This window comes from Colobus angolensis, unplaced genomic scaffold (assembly GCF_000951035.1).
Source record: "Colobus angolensis palliatus isolate OR3802 unplaced genomic scaffold, Cang.pa_1.0 Scaffold359, whole genome shotgun sequence".
NCBI classification, from domain to species: Eukaryota; Metazoa; Chordata; class Mammalia; order Primates; family Cercopithecidae; genus Colobus; species Colobus angolensis.
Window position 1 is genome coordinate 2,142,587 of NW_012116921.1, and position 13,117 is coordinate 2,155,703.

Genomic DNA, 13,117 nt, shown 5'->3' on the forward strand with positions numbered 1-13,117 from the left:
AAAAAAAAAAAAAAAAAAAAAAAGGTGGGTGATCTGGCTACGCATGGCTTACAGCACAATAAGTTATTGGAGTGGGGCCTATGTAGGGCACATTTCTTCCAATCACCCTCTTTCACTGCCCTTCCCTTCCACTCATTTATGTTACTGCTTGGTAACATATTTGGTGGTGACTCTTAGTTTGCAAATACAGGATAAGACACAACAGAAAAAACAAGCATAAGGAAAGTAGTGGCTCCCTGTGGACTCTTGCTCCCTGCTCTTGTCCTTGCTGGCTGCGGGGAATTCCTTCCTTGGAACCTGCTTTCAGGCTTTTTATCTTTTGGACCCTATTTCTGTTAGTATGTTAACTCTGATTTTATCCCTTATGCTTCCAAGAGGTGTGGGCTGGAGGATTGTTCAGGAAAGCTATGGACTTTGAAATCTGGTCTATATCTGCAAGACCTGGTTTTGAATCCCAGCCCCACTTCTTACTGACTTCAGTTCCCTTATCAGTGAAATGAGGGCAATCACCTGTCTCATAGGTTGGTATGAGTATTAAATGGGATTTTTAAACATAAAGCATCATGCAGAGGGTAGATCCTCAAATAATAGTGCTCTTGTCCCTCTCTTCTCTCTTTTTTTTCTTTAAATTTGTTTTGTTTTGTTTCTTCTTTTTCTATCGGTCCATTGGGAGAAGAAATCTCTCTTCTTTCAAGACATGATTCTTTCTCTTTTTTGTGACCTTGATGAAGCCACTTACTTCTCTTTACTCTTTTTATAAAGCCTACTGTTTTATTTTTTCTTCCTTGTAACTTTGTCTTTCCCATCTGTACATTTCACATATTCCCTTTTCTTAGAGTTAGAACTCTTTCATAAAAACTCTCCTATAAGAATAATGGATGACAAGTAAATTTATTTTGCTGTGGGAAATTCTATAAGAAGGCCTACCTTTTATCAAATTTCTATAACAATTGTCTATAGTTTTGTGATATAAACCACATTAGCTTTCACAGTAATCTATTGGGATGCTTTCTGTGTATATATATGTTTCCCTGTTCATTGTATTGTAGAAATAGAGCCGAGGTCAAAGGCTGGAAAGTCATCAGGAGAAAAAATTGGTTGTGGAAGGGCAACACTTCGCCTGAGATCAAAAGGTCCTGCCACCATGGAAGAAATGGTATGTTATGTTCATTTACTTCCTGTTCTGCTTGGAAATGTTGAGGTATTTGTGATTATTGGAACTGGAAATAAAGATAAACTCACAAAGTTGGATAAAATTCCATTCATTCTAATAAAAACTTGGACTTTTAATTCATTGTCTATTTAAACAATCTGGAAATTACTGAAGGTATTTAAAAAGGAAATAAAGAAGTTAAGGACATGAGAAGAGATTGTGATCTATAGAAATTCTCAGCTACCTGTAGGTGACGTTTCTAGACTCTATAGACAGCTGGACTATCTCAAAAACTTAAGTCAACCAAAGCTCTCTGAGAGCCAAGAAAAAGTTTCAGAGCCACTTGTAGGAGTCAACAAAAGAAGATTTTGATAATGAAAGATTATATTCCTAAACTCCTCTTCTCACATAAAAAAACTTGTAGTCATCTTTGACTCTTTTCGTTCATGTCCCACGTCGCTTCCATCAGCAAATCCTAGTGGATCTACCTCTGTAAGATACTGGAGTCCAATGACTTCTCACCGCCCCTGCCCACCACTGTGCCCCAAGGCACCATCATCTTATCCTGGATATTGCAATCACCTGTTTAATCCACCTGTGTTCACCCTTGCCTTCTTTCCACTTGTGCTCAGCACAACCTTCAGAATGATCCTTAAAATATGCAGGAGAAATTATGTTACTTTTCTGTTCACAACCCTCCAGTGGCTTCCCATGACACTCAGAATAAAAGCTAAAGTCCTCAGAATAACCAGTGTGACTGAACTCCGTGTTTCTTCTCTGTTCTCAATTCCCACCCCTCTGCCCTGGCTTCCTCTGCTTCAGTCATGCTGGTCTCCTTGCTGTTCCCAAACACTCCAGGTGTATCCCCATCTCAGGCTGTCAGTACTGCTGTTGTCTCTGCCTAAATGTTTTGCCCGTTTATCTGCATAGCTTGCTCCCTTGCCATCATTAGGTTTCTGCCCACACATTATCTATCTCAAAGGCCTTTCCCGAGCATCCTGTATAAACAACAACTCCCTCAAACCCTCCCACTGCCCACTCTTCCATGCCCTTAGTTTCTGTCAAAGCAATTGTATTAGTCCGTTTTCACACTGCTAATAAAGACATACCTGAGACTGGGTAATTTATAAAGAGAAAGAGGTTTAATGGACTCACAGTTATACATGGCTGGGGAGGCCTCACAATCATGGCGGAAGGTGAAGGAGGAGCAAAGGCACATCTTATATGGCAGCAGGCAAGAGAGTGTGTGCAGGGGAACTGCCCTTTATAAAACCTCAAATCTCATGAGACTTATTCACTATCACGAGAACAATGGCATGGGAAAAACCTGCCCCCATGCTTCAGTTACCTACCACCAGGTCCCTCCCACAACATGTGGGGATTAGGGGAGCTGCAATTCAAGATGAGATTTGGGTGGCGACACAGTCAAACCATATCAGCACTAAACACCCTAGGACTCTTTTTATCTTTGATTAATTTTGTCTACTGTCTAGCTCCTTTGCTCACATGTCTTGTTCACTGCTGCATCCCCAGCACCTAGAATAGGACCTGATATACCAAAGGAATGGAAATCTTTGGTGCATTGATGAATTAATAAATGATTTCTTTTAGTTTGAGAAAAGCAGGGGTTTTCCCCTTTGACTGACTTTATCTATATACAGGTTAGTGTTTGAGTGAAAAACACCAGAAGGAGAAGTGACAACTAGAGGCAAGAAGGGTGGAGGAAGAAAACTGCAGGGTTGGGGTGGTGATGGTAAGGATTCCGAGTGTCAAGCAGCAGGCCCACAGCAGCAGCAACCCTCCTGTGGGCAGACGGGATGTCGAGCAGGTGACTGACACCTGTGAGCTCCAGGGGGCAGGGGCAAGGCACTGGGCCCTTCTAGGGTCTCTCTGTATGTGAACGCTGTCTGGGTTCCTATGTGTTTGAAGGAAAAAAGAGACAGGTGAACAGTTTTGAGGCTGTTTCACAGAGTGGATCCCAGAACTTGTTGGGTGACAGTATCCAGGGTTGGTCATAAGGGTGGTTTGTTGAAGCGGACACTTAAGGAACCCATGAGGCCAAGGCTGTCCTTAGGAGTGTCGAGTCACCCAGGGTGTTATCAGTTTTGGGGGGATCCGGAGGAAAATCCTGAGTCAAATGCTTGGGTTCTGGGAGAATGAAAGGACCGATTGGAGGCAAATGGTAATGAAGAGACCTGATAGAGCAAAAAGTGTTTTGAAAAGGAGATATGATGAGGTATGTGAAGGAAACCCAGGGCAGTGACTTCTGGGTGTTTGGAGCCTTTATTTTCCCTCTGTGGCCCAGCACACAGCCTGGTATATTGCTGAAGGCCAGTAAGTGTTTATTGAATGAATAAGCAAATCTCAGCGGAAGAAAGGAATTTATCAGAGAAGAGAAGAACAGAGGGGAAGGAGCTGGCTGTGGGGAGCCGGGAGAATGTCAGCTCTGCCTTTTGCCGGAGGCTGTGAGGAAAAATGAGCAGACCTTTAAACAGCTCACAGAGGAAGCAGGTCAGCAGGAAAAACGCCACGTCACTTCAGGAGGAAGGGCATCTTCTAAGGGTTAAATCATCCATCCCTCTTTGTTAAGCTCCTGCTGTGGCAAAGGTGCCTCAATGGAAAAGAGCAGCTTAAGAGCTACCTGGGGAGGTAGGAAAGATTCATTCAAAGATAAACATCTAAAAATCCATTCCTATTTTCATAGCCTGTTTAGTAAAATAGGGCAATTAAAAATAGCTCATAATGAAAGGAAAAAGCGGTTTGGTGCTAATATTAAATTTGACACAAATGACCTAAAATCTAATTTCAAACACTTTAAGGATTTAAAGGATTTATAGCATTTGAAACAAATCACTCCCTTAATCACCTAGCACAGATTCTGAAAATGGTGTAAGATTCTCTGTATTAGTCCGTTTTCACACTGCTATAAAGAATACCTGAGACTGCGTGATTTAAAAGTAAAGAGGTTTAATTGGCTCACATTTCCACATGGCTGGGGAGGCCTCAAGAAACTTACAATCATGGCAGAAGGTGAAGGGGAAGCAAGGCACATCTTACATGGTGGCAGGAGAGAGTGAGTGTGCAGGAGGAACTGTCACTTTTGAAACCATCAGATCTTGTGAGAACTCCCTCACTATCACGAGAACAGCATGGGGGAAACCACCTCATGATGCAGTCACCTCCCACCAGGTCCCTCCCTTGACACGTGGGGATTACAATTCAAGATGGGATTTAGGTGGGCACACAGAGACAAACCACTTGCATAACCTCATACTTTGTTCAATGTGTGCTTGCTGAGACCGGCAGTCTAAGTGCTGGTGATACAAAGAAGAACAAAGACCCTGTTTCTCTTCTAAAAGGAGAGAAGCATGAAAAGAAACTATTACAACCCAGTGGGATAGGGTTAATGGAAGCAGGTACAGGATACACAGTATCACAAAGAAGGGGCTGATCAACCATTGTCAGGGATTGGGGAAAGAAAGGAGGTCAGAAGGTTGGGTGCGGTGGCTCATGCCTGTAATCCCAGAACTTTGGGAGGCTGATGTGGGTGGGTTCCCTGAGGTCAGGAGTTCAAGACTAGCCTGGCCAACGTGATGAAACCCCATCTCTACTAAAAACATAAAAATTAGCCAGGCATGGTGGTGGGCACCTGTAATCCCAGCTACTTGGGAGGCTGAGGCAGGAGAATCACTTGAGCCCAGGAGGTGGAGGTTGCAGTGAGCCAAGATCACGCCATTGCACTCCAGCCTGGGTGACAGATTGAGACTCTATCAAAAAAAAAAAAAAAAAAAAAAGGAGGTCAGAGTTTCTCTCTGGAAGAAATGAGTAAGTGAGTTGAAAATGGGGAAGAAGAGTGTTCTAGGCATGGAACAATAATGGGTTTTGGGGACCTGTAAGCTGTCCATGAGATTGGAGTGTGGGGTGCTGGAAGTACTGGTTAGGGGTGATGAGGCTGGAGGCATGGGCTGGGGTTAGGATGTGAAGGGCCTTGTGGATAATGAGGGAGCCATTTAAGAATTGAGGGGAGTAACACAATCAGTTTTGTGTTTTAGAAAATTCCCTTGGTTCCAGGGGATGGGTTGTTGAGCAGCTTGGATTTGAGAGGGTGAAGACCAAAGGCAGGGAGACAAAATAGGAAACCTCTGCAAATCAGAAAAGATGAGGACTAAACACTGGCAAACAACATGTGGATGGAGAAGAGGTGATAGATCAGATCTGTTCCGTAGCAAATAGGAAATATTAGAATGGTAAAATATTGGTGGCCATTTGTGTATGAGGAGTACTGTCACTTGTCACCATAACTTAAAACGTGCCTGGATAGATGTAAAGGTTAATGCCTGTTAGTTTGCATAGCCTGTTGCTTTATACAGACAATTCAAGATACATTGTAGTGAAGGCAAGAGCAATGTATTGTCTGTTATTGTTTTTAAGGTTTAGTTCTTGTAAATAAAGATGTGAGAAAGTTGTACTAATATCTTCAAGGAAATAGATTTTTATTTGCTATACAGTGCATGATTTTAATAACATTTGAGACTACAAAACAATATATATTTATAACAGTATTGACAGTAACATGAAATTCTTATAATCTAAATCATGAATTCTACATTTGCATGTATAGTTGAGTAGTTAACATCTTTGGGCAATTCCATTTTCAGCTATGAAGCCATCTACAGCCAAGTATTGAAATAAACTGAGCAGAATTTACCAAATATTAAACCAAAAAGTTAAAATAATATTCCTACTGGAATGTTTAGTAATTGTTTTAGGAAGAACAAAAATGTTTTGGTACCGTTAATACATAACACAAAAATGATCTTAAAAATATTATTTTATCATCTCATTCTTATAAAATTTCATTTTTTGGTGTATTTTTATAATGTATACAATGTATTAATACGGTAATACATTTGTAATTTGTAAACAATACATACAATAAAGTTAAAAATACACAATAAGGGTATTTGTTCAGAAATGTTTTACTATTGGGATGAACCATCAAAAGTTTGAAGACTCCGGCCTGCACAATAAAGACCAGAATCCTTTTCATGGTACACAGGACCCCTCAAGATCTAGTCGTATTTGTCACTGTGTTCTCCAGCTACATGGGACTTCTGGCATCCCTCTAACATGACTCTCTGACCTTACTTAGACTTTGCCTATCTATTACATCCTACTTGAAGTATCCTCTCCTGCTTATCTCCTCTTCATCATTGAAAATGCAGTTCTTGGCTGGGCGTGGTGGCTCACGCCTGTACTAGCCTGGCCAACATGGTGAAAACCCCGTCTCTACTAAAAAAATACAAAAAATTAGCTGGGCGTGGTGGTGCACGCCTATAATCCCAGCTACTTGGGAGGCAGAGGTTGTAGTGAGCTGAGATCACACCACTGTACTTCAGCCTGGACAACAGAAGGAGACTTTGTCTCAAACAAAACAAAACAAAAGAAGACAAAACAAAACAAAACAAAAAACAAAGCCCACCACAGTTCTTAAGACATCCTTCTTTTTTTCTGAGACAGAGTCTTGGCCTTTTGTCAGGCTGGAGTGCAGTGGCAGAATTATGGCTCACTACAGCCTCATTTTCCTGGGCTTAAGTGATCTTCTCACTTTAGCCTTCTGGGTGGCTGGGACTAAAGGTGCATACCACCACACCTGGTTACTTTTTAATTAAATTAATTAACTGGTAGAGATAGAATCTTGCCATATTGCCCAGGCTTGTCTAGACCTCTCAGGCTCAAGTGATCCTCCCATTTTAGCCTCCCAAGTGGCTGAGATTACAAGCATGTGCCACCACACCCAGCTAATTATTTTAATTAATTGATTTTTTTTTTTTTTTTTGGTGGAGATGAAGTCTCACCATGTTGCCTGGGCTGGTCTTGAACTCCTAGGCTGAAGCAACTCTCCCACCTCAGCCTTCCAAAGTGCTGGGATTACAGGCATGAGCCACTGTGCTCAGCCAAGTCACCTTCTTTCTAAAGTCTTCTATGACTGTTAGTGATATAAATTTGCTTCCTTCCCTGTGATGCTTCTGTAAGTTTTCTATCCTTTAAAAACTGTTACATGTTATTTATTTTCACATCTGTTTCCTCTTCTAGATTGTTAGCTACTTGCGAATGGTGTTCCTGACTTTTCTTTTTCAAATCCATAACTCTTAGTGCAGACACTAAAAATAAGTATTTACTGTATTCATATGTATTTAGTTACAGAGCACATTCTAGATATATTTCCATTAAAATTAGCTGAAGTATACAATCATGAACTGGCTCCACCTCAGGCTTTCTCTTGTGTATGCCCTGACAATCAAGAGATTTTGTTATATAATATCTTATTTCTCTCTTTTTTTGATAAAGCCTTCTGAAACCAAAGCAAAAGCAATTGAAAAGATTGATGATGTTCTTGAATTGTACATGGGAATTCGAGATATTGATTTAGGTAAGATTATACTATTTAAAAAAGTCTTGTATCTCTTAATCTGCTTAATGTTTTTGTCTTATTTGTACATATAGCCAATTATACTTTTGAAGATAAAAATATTTGTGGTGTGATGAAAAGAATAATGGACATAAAGATAAGAATATCGAAAAGAAGACCTGGCCCTTACCCCTTTCTAGCTATGAGGTCTTAGTGCCAAGTAAACTTTAAAACATTTTAGTTAGTTCTTAATCATTAAACTGTGACTACTGTCTCCTTTAGTGGTGTTTTTTTTTGGATTTAAAAATATTCATAAAATGGATTTTGTAGATTATACCTATAAAAGGCATTATTATTTGATATATCAGATGTACATTGATTAAATTGCACCCTTTAACAGGGTTACTGAAGCCCTATGAACAAAGAATTAGAAATATGAAGAAAGAGGACACACTTGGCATATGACTGAGAAAGGCAGTTGAACAGTTGAATTTCTGTGTATTTCTTATGTCATCATTAGGCTGTCAGGGTCTTGATTTATCAGTTAAGACTCTACCAGTTGCAAATGACCAAAACAAAGACCAAACAAAAAACCCTAATTCCAACTGGCTTAAGGAAAATAAAAAAGAGAAACTTATTGGTTCTTATAATTGAAAAGTCCAGAGCTAGACCTTGGCTTCAAGAATGGCTGGATCCTGAGTTTTCATGGTGTCATCAGGATGTGATTTCTCTTCTCTCAGTCCTGGCTTCATTTCAGGCCCCTGTGGTATCCCCTGCCAGCTTCAGTCTCTCCCTCATGGGGCCAAAATGACTGCCATTGCTCCAGCCTCTACATCCTCGTGGCATCAAGCAAAATGAGAAGGAGGGAGGACCTCTTCCAAATCATTCAAACAAAATGCCCAATATTGTCTCTGGTTGGTCTGATTGGCTCAAGTGAGCCAGTCCCTGAGGCCAGGAGGATGGTTAGGTCTGGGTTGAATGCTCTGGAACTGAGAGTGACCCTGAAATACAAGGGTCAAGAGTGTGAAAAGGCCTAACCCTTCTCATGCAGAAGCAAGATAAATGCCCATTAAGTAGGGCAGTAGCATGCTGGTTAGAGAAAAGGGAGTTAATGTGCACTCCAGTGTGGAGGTTTATGTCTGCATGCATTCACAGGTATGCATTTGAATCAGGTACTTTATACATTTTTTAAAGGTAAGAACTTGACTATTTTGTTTATCCACTAGCAGGTAGAGTGTTTGAAGCCCATTTATTCTTTTCTACTTCCACTCATTTTCCATTTTCCTTTTAGAATTACCAAAAACAAAACAAATTTAGCTTAAAAATCTCAATTGGCTTTTATTTGCAACTCTAGTATCAGGCAACACCTCAAAATGAGTGCTCTGATGAGCTGAGCAGAGGAGGTTGACTCTATAGTCAGAAAATGGCTGAAGAAAGCAGAAACAGAACAAAGAGTGGGTTCCTGTTGCAAGGTTACTTTCTTTGTAAAGGTGAAACCAGAGGGAATTTCCTTATTATGCCAGCTAAAACTGGTCCATCTGAGGATTTGGCTATTACCTCTCTTTCTCCTGATTTCATGGAAGGTCAGATAAACAACTTAGTTTGGCTTAGTGAGTGGAACTTCAGCATGGGTAACTCCATTTTGGTTTGGTCTATTAGGCCTAGTACAGGAGCTCAGTCCAAACCAATCACCTCCTATAAATTTTATTTAACAGAATCTGTTCTTATTTTCTCTCTTGCCTATGTGAACTTTTATTTTTTAATTTTTGAGACAGGATCTCACTCTGTCACCCAGGCTGGAGTGCAGTAACACAATCATAGTTCACTGCAGCCTTGATTCCTGGGCCCACCCCCTTCTCCTACCTCAGCCTCCCATGTAGCTAGGACCACAGGTGTGTGCCTCCATACCTGGCTATTTATTTTATTTTATTTATTTATTTATTTATTTCTATGTCTGGAGTTTTCTATTTGAGAATATTTTTAAATTAATAGCCTTTACATTTACAGAAAAATTGAGCTGAAAGTACAGTTTCCATTTATCCCTCTCCTTTGCACAGTTCTTATCTATTATTAACAAATCTTGCATTAGTGTGATACATTTGCTTCAGTTGAACTAATATTGATACATTATTATTATTATTTTTTTGATTGCATGTTGAAACGATTTTTTCTCTTTATTATTATTATACTTTAAGTTCTAGGGTACATGTGCATAACGTGCAGGTTTGTTACATATGTATACTTGTGCCATGCTGGTGTGCTGCACCCATCAACTCGTCAGCACCCATCAACTCGTCCTTTACATCAGGTATAACTCCCAGTGCAATCCCTCCCCCCTGCCCCCTCCCCATAATAGGCCCCGGTGTGTGATGTTCCCTTTCCTGAGTCCAAGTGATCTCATTGTTCAGTTCCCACCTATGAGTGAAAACATGCGGTGTTTGGTTTTCTGTTCTTGCGATAGTTTGCTGAGAATGATGGTTTCCAGCTGCATCCATGTCTCTACAAAGGACACAAACTTATCCTTTTTTATGGCTGCATGGTATTCCATGGTGTATATGTGCCACATTTTCTTAATCCAGTCTGTCACTGATGGACATTTGGGTTGATTCCAAGTCTTTGCTATTGTGAATAGTGCTTTAGTGAACATACGTGTGCATGTGTCTTTATAGCAGCATGATTTATAATCTTTTGGGTATATACCCAGTAATGGGATGGCTGGGTCATATGGTACTTCTAGTTCTAGATCCTTGAGGAATCGCTATACTGTTTTCCATAATGGTTGAACTAGTTTACAATCTCACCAACAGTGTAAAACTATTCCTATTTCTCCACATCCTCTCCAGCACCTGTTGTTTACTGACTTTTTAATGATTGCCATTCTAACTGGTGTGAGATGGTATCTCATTGTGGTTTTGATTTGCATTTCTCTGATGGCCAGTGATGACGAGCATTTTTTCATGTGTCTGTTGGCTGTATGCATGTCTTCTTTTATTTTTCAAAAATAATTTTTTTTGGCAGAGATGGGGTCTTGCTATGTTGCTCAGGCTCAAGTGATCCCCCTGTCTTGACCTCTCAAAGTGCAGGGAGAGATTACAGGTATGAGCCATCATTACCGGCCCTGAGTGAACTTTTAAAATAAAATTTCTGTACTGGATATACAGATGCTGTCTGCAACTTAAAAACATTGGTAGTTTGTTCCTTGCTCCTTGGAGAAAAATATAAAATTTTCCTATAGATTCTTTTTTCCTCTGTGCAGACAAGAAGTTAAAGCTGAAAACCAACGTCTGACAACTTCTCTTTCCAATCCTTTTGCCTGGGTAATTTTTTTAATTTTAATTTTTGTAGAGATGGGGTCTACCTGTGTTACCTAGTCTGGTCCTTGAACTCCTGGGCTCAAGCCATTCTCTTGCCTTGATTTCCCAAAGTGTTGGAATTACAGGTGTTGAGCTGCTGAGCCCAGCCTCAGTCTCCTGTTTTGAAACTGCCCCTCTCAAGGAACAATAGAATCCATGCTATGGTCTGGATTGAATCACAGACGCAGGGCCTAGGAAAAGATCTAACTAGGAATAAAGACAAACATACACATAAACATGAATACTTTTAGACATATAAGGAAATATGTAACATATAAATAGAGGCATCAACATGTACATAAATCAAATTTAGAATAGAAATGTTTATTTGTACAACAGTCTTGGGCTATGGGCCATTCTTTAATGGTACTTTGCCATATAGGAGGGAAGCAAATACACGTACATATACATGAATTTTTACATATACATACACACATATGCATAGATGTATTTATGCTCACATACAGTAACAGAGATATGATATAATATTGCTTACAGGCATATATATTTGGCTCGAGCCCCTAATCCTAAAACTAACCCTAAAACTAACCCTAAAAGAGACCAGCTTGGGTGACATAGTGAGATGAGACCCTGTCTCTAGTAAAAAAAAAATTAGCCAGGCATGGTGGCGTGCACCTGAATTCCTAGCCACTTGAGAGTCTGAGGCAGGAGGATTGCTTGAGTCCAAGAGTTTGAAGCTGCAGTGAGCTAGGATGGTGCCACTGCACTTTAGACTGGGCAACAGAGTGAGATCCTGTCTCTAAAAAAACAAAAACAAATAAGTAAATAAAAAAAAAGAAGAAAAGAAAATGCAGCTTAAAAAAAGGAAATTCAGGGCACTAAACATTCCTTACAAATTCTTTGTAAATTAACTAGAAATTTCTTTGTAAAGTGAATTAGTCATCTGTAACAAATTCCTCTAATTGACATTAAAAGCCATTATCATTACACATGATTAGCAATGTGGTCAGTTACCTAGGCAGGTAAAGGGTAAGGAAAGTAATTATTTGAAGAATGCAAACCATTGTTAAATAAGGAATTTCTTTCATTATTCAGATCTGATTAGCATGAAATATAAATCACAAGTGTGGTACTGATTTAACAGACAAATATATTTACTTGTATAAATATTCTTAGTATTTCTTAGCTTTCAGAAATATTAATTCTTAATGCAAATTACATTGATATCACATTTTTCTGTATTAATGTAAGTATATATTTTAAAAATTTAAAAAGTAATATGGCAACAACGTGTCTTAGAACACTATCCTCAAAAAAGGATTAAGGGGTTTTATTATTTGAAAATGGAAAATCATTTAAATGAATTTTCTTTTTTGAGATGGAGTCTTGCTCTGTTGCCCAGGCTGGAGTGCAGTGGTGCGATCTCGGCTCACCGCAAGCCCCGCCTCCTGGGTTCATGCCATTCTCCTGCCTCAGCCTCCCAAGTAGCTGGTACTACAGGCGCCCGCCACCATGCCCGGTTAGTTTTTTGTATTTTTAGTGGAAACGGGGTTTCACCATGTTAGCCAGGATGGTCTCGATCTCCTGACCTGGTGATCCACTCGCCTCAGCCTCCCAAAGTGCTGAAATTACAGGCGTGAGCCACCATGCCCGGCAATTTAAATGAATTTTTGTAGAGAGTAATCCTGAAGATGAAAGTGCTTCATTTGATTGTAAAGTTTAGTTGTGAACTATGACTTTTCTACCAACCAGTGTCAACATAGGTCACCTTGGGATGTTATCCATGAAAAAAAATAAACGTTCTAAAAGACGTTGAATCCTATACGGCCTCATATAGTCTTGACCTAACTCAGTATAAAGTTGTATCATACAAGTTTCTTGCTGAATGTTTAAGGAAACTGTGTAAGTTGTATATAGAATTATAATGTTTCCTGATGATACCAGTTTAGGAGTTTGGAGATCATCCAAGCAACTTCAGAATTTTAGGATTTCAAATTTATTGAGATCCTGATATGTGTGAAAAGAAGATTGATTGTCTCTAAGTCATTTATTCTATAACATGTTTTCTTTTTAAAAATTTTACTAGTTTGCTTTTGGACCAGATACAAAGTCTGTTATAGCTCTTGAAAAAGTATGCAGTAATGGTGTTTCATTTATTTTATTTTTTTTTATTATACTTTAAGTTCTAGGGTACATGTGCACAACGTGCAGGTTTGTTACATATGTATACATGTGCTA

The 13,117-nt window shown here is 39.6% G+C and overlaps 1 protein-coding gene across 1 annotated transcript in view; it reads left to right on the forward strand.

Annotated features, from left to right (window-relative positions):
* GIPC2 (GIPC PDZ domain containing family, member 2) overlaps window positions 1–13,117 on the forward strand; it is a gene marked incomplete at its 5' end in the record, with an annotated part of 107,051 nt that overhangs the window by 74,886 nt on the left and 19,048 nt on the right. Inside the window, 2 exons of the mRNA XM_011953181.1 lie at window positions 1,050–1,156; window positions 7,505–7,586. Coding sequence (XP_011808571.1) covers window positions 1,050–1,156; window positions 7,505–7,586 — 189 coding nt within the window. The remainder of the gene's footprint in view (window positions 1–1,049; window positions 1,157–7,504; window positions 7,587–13,117) is intronic.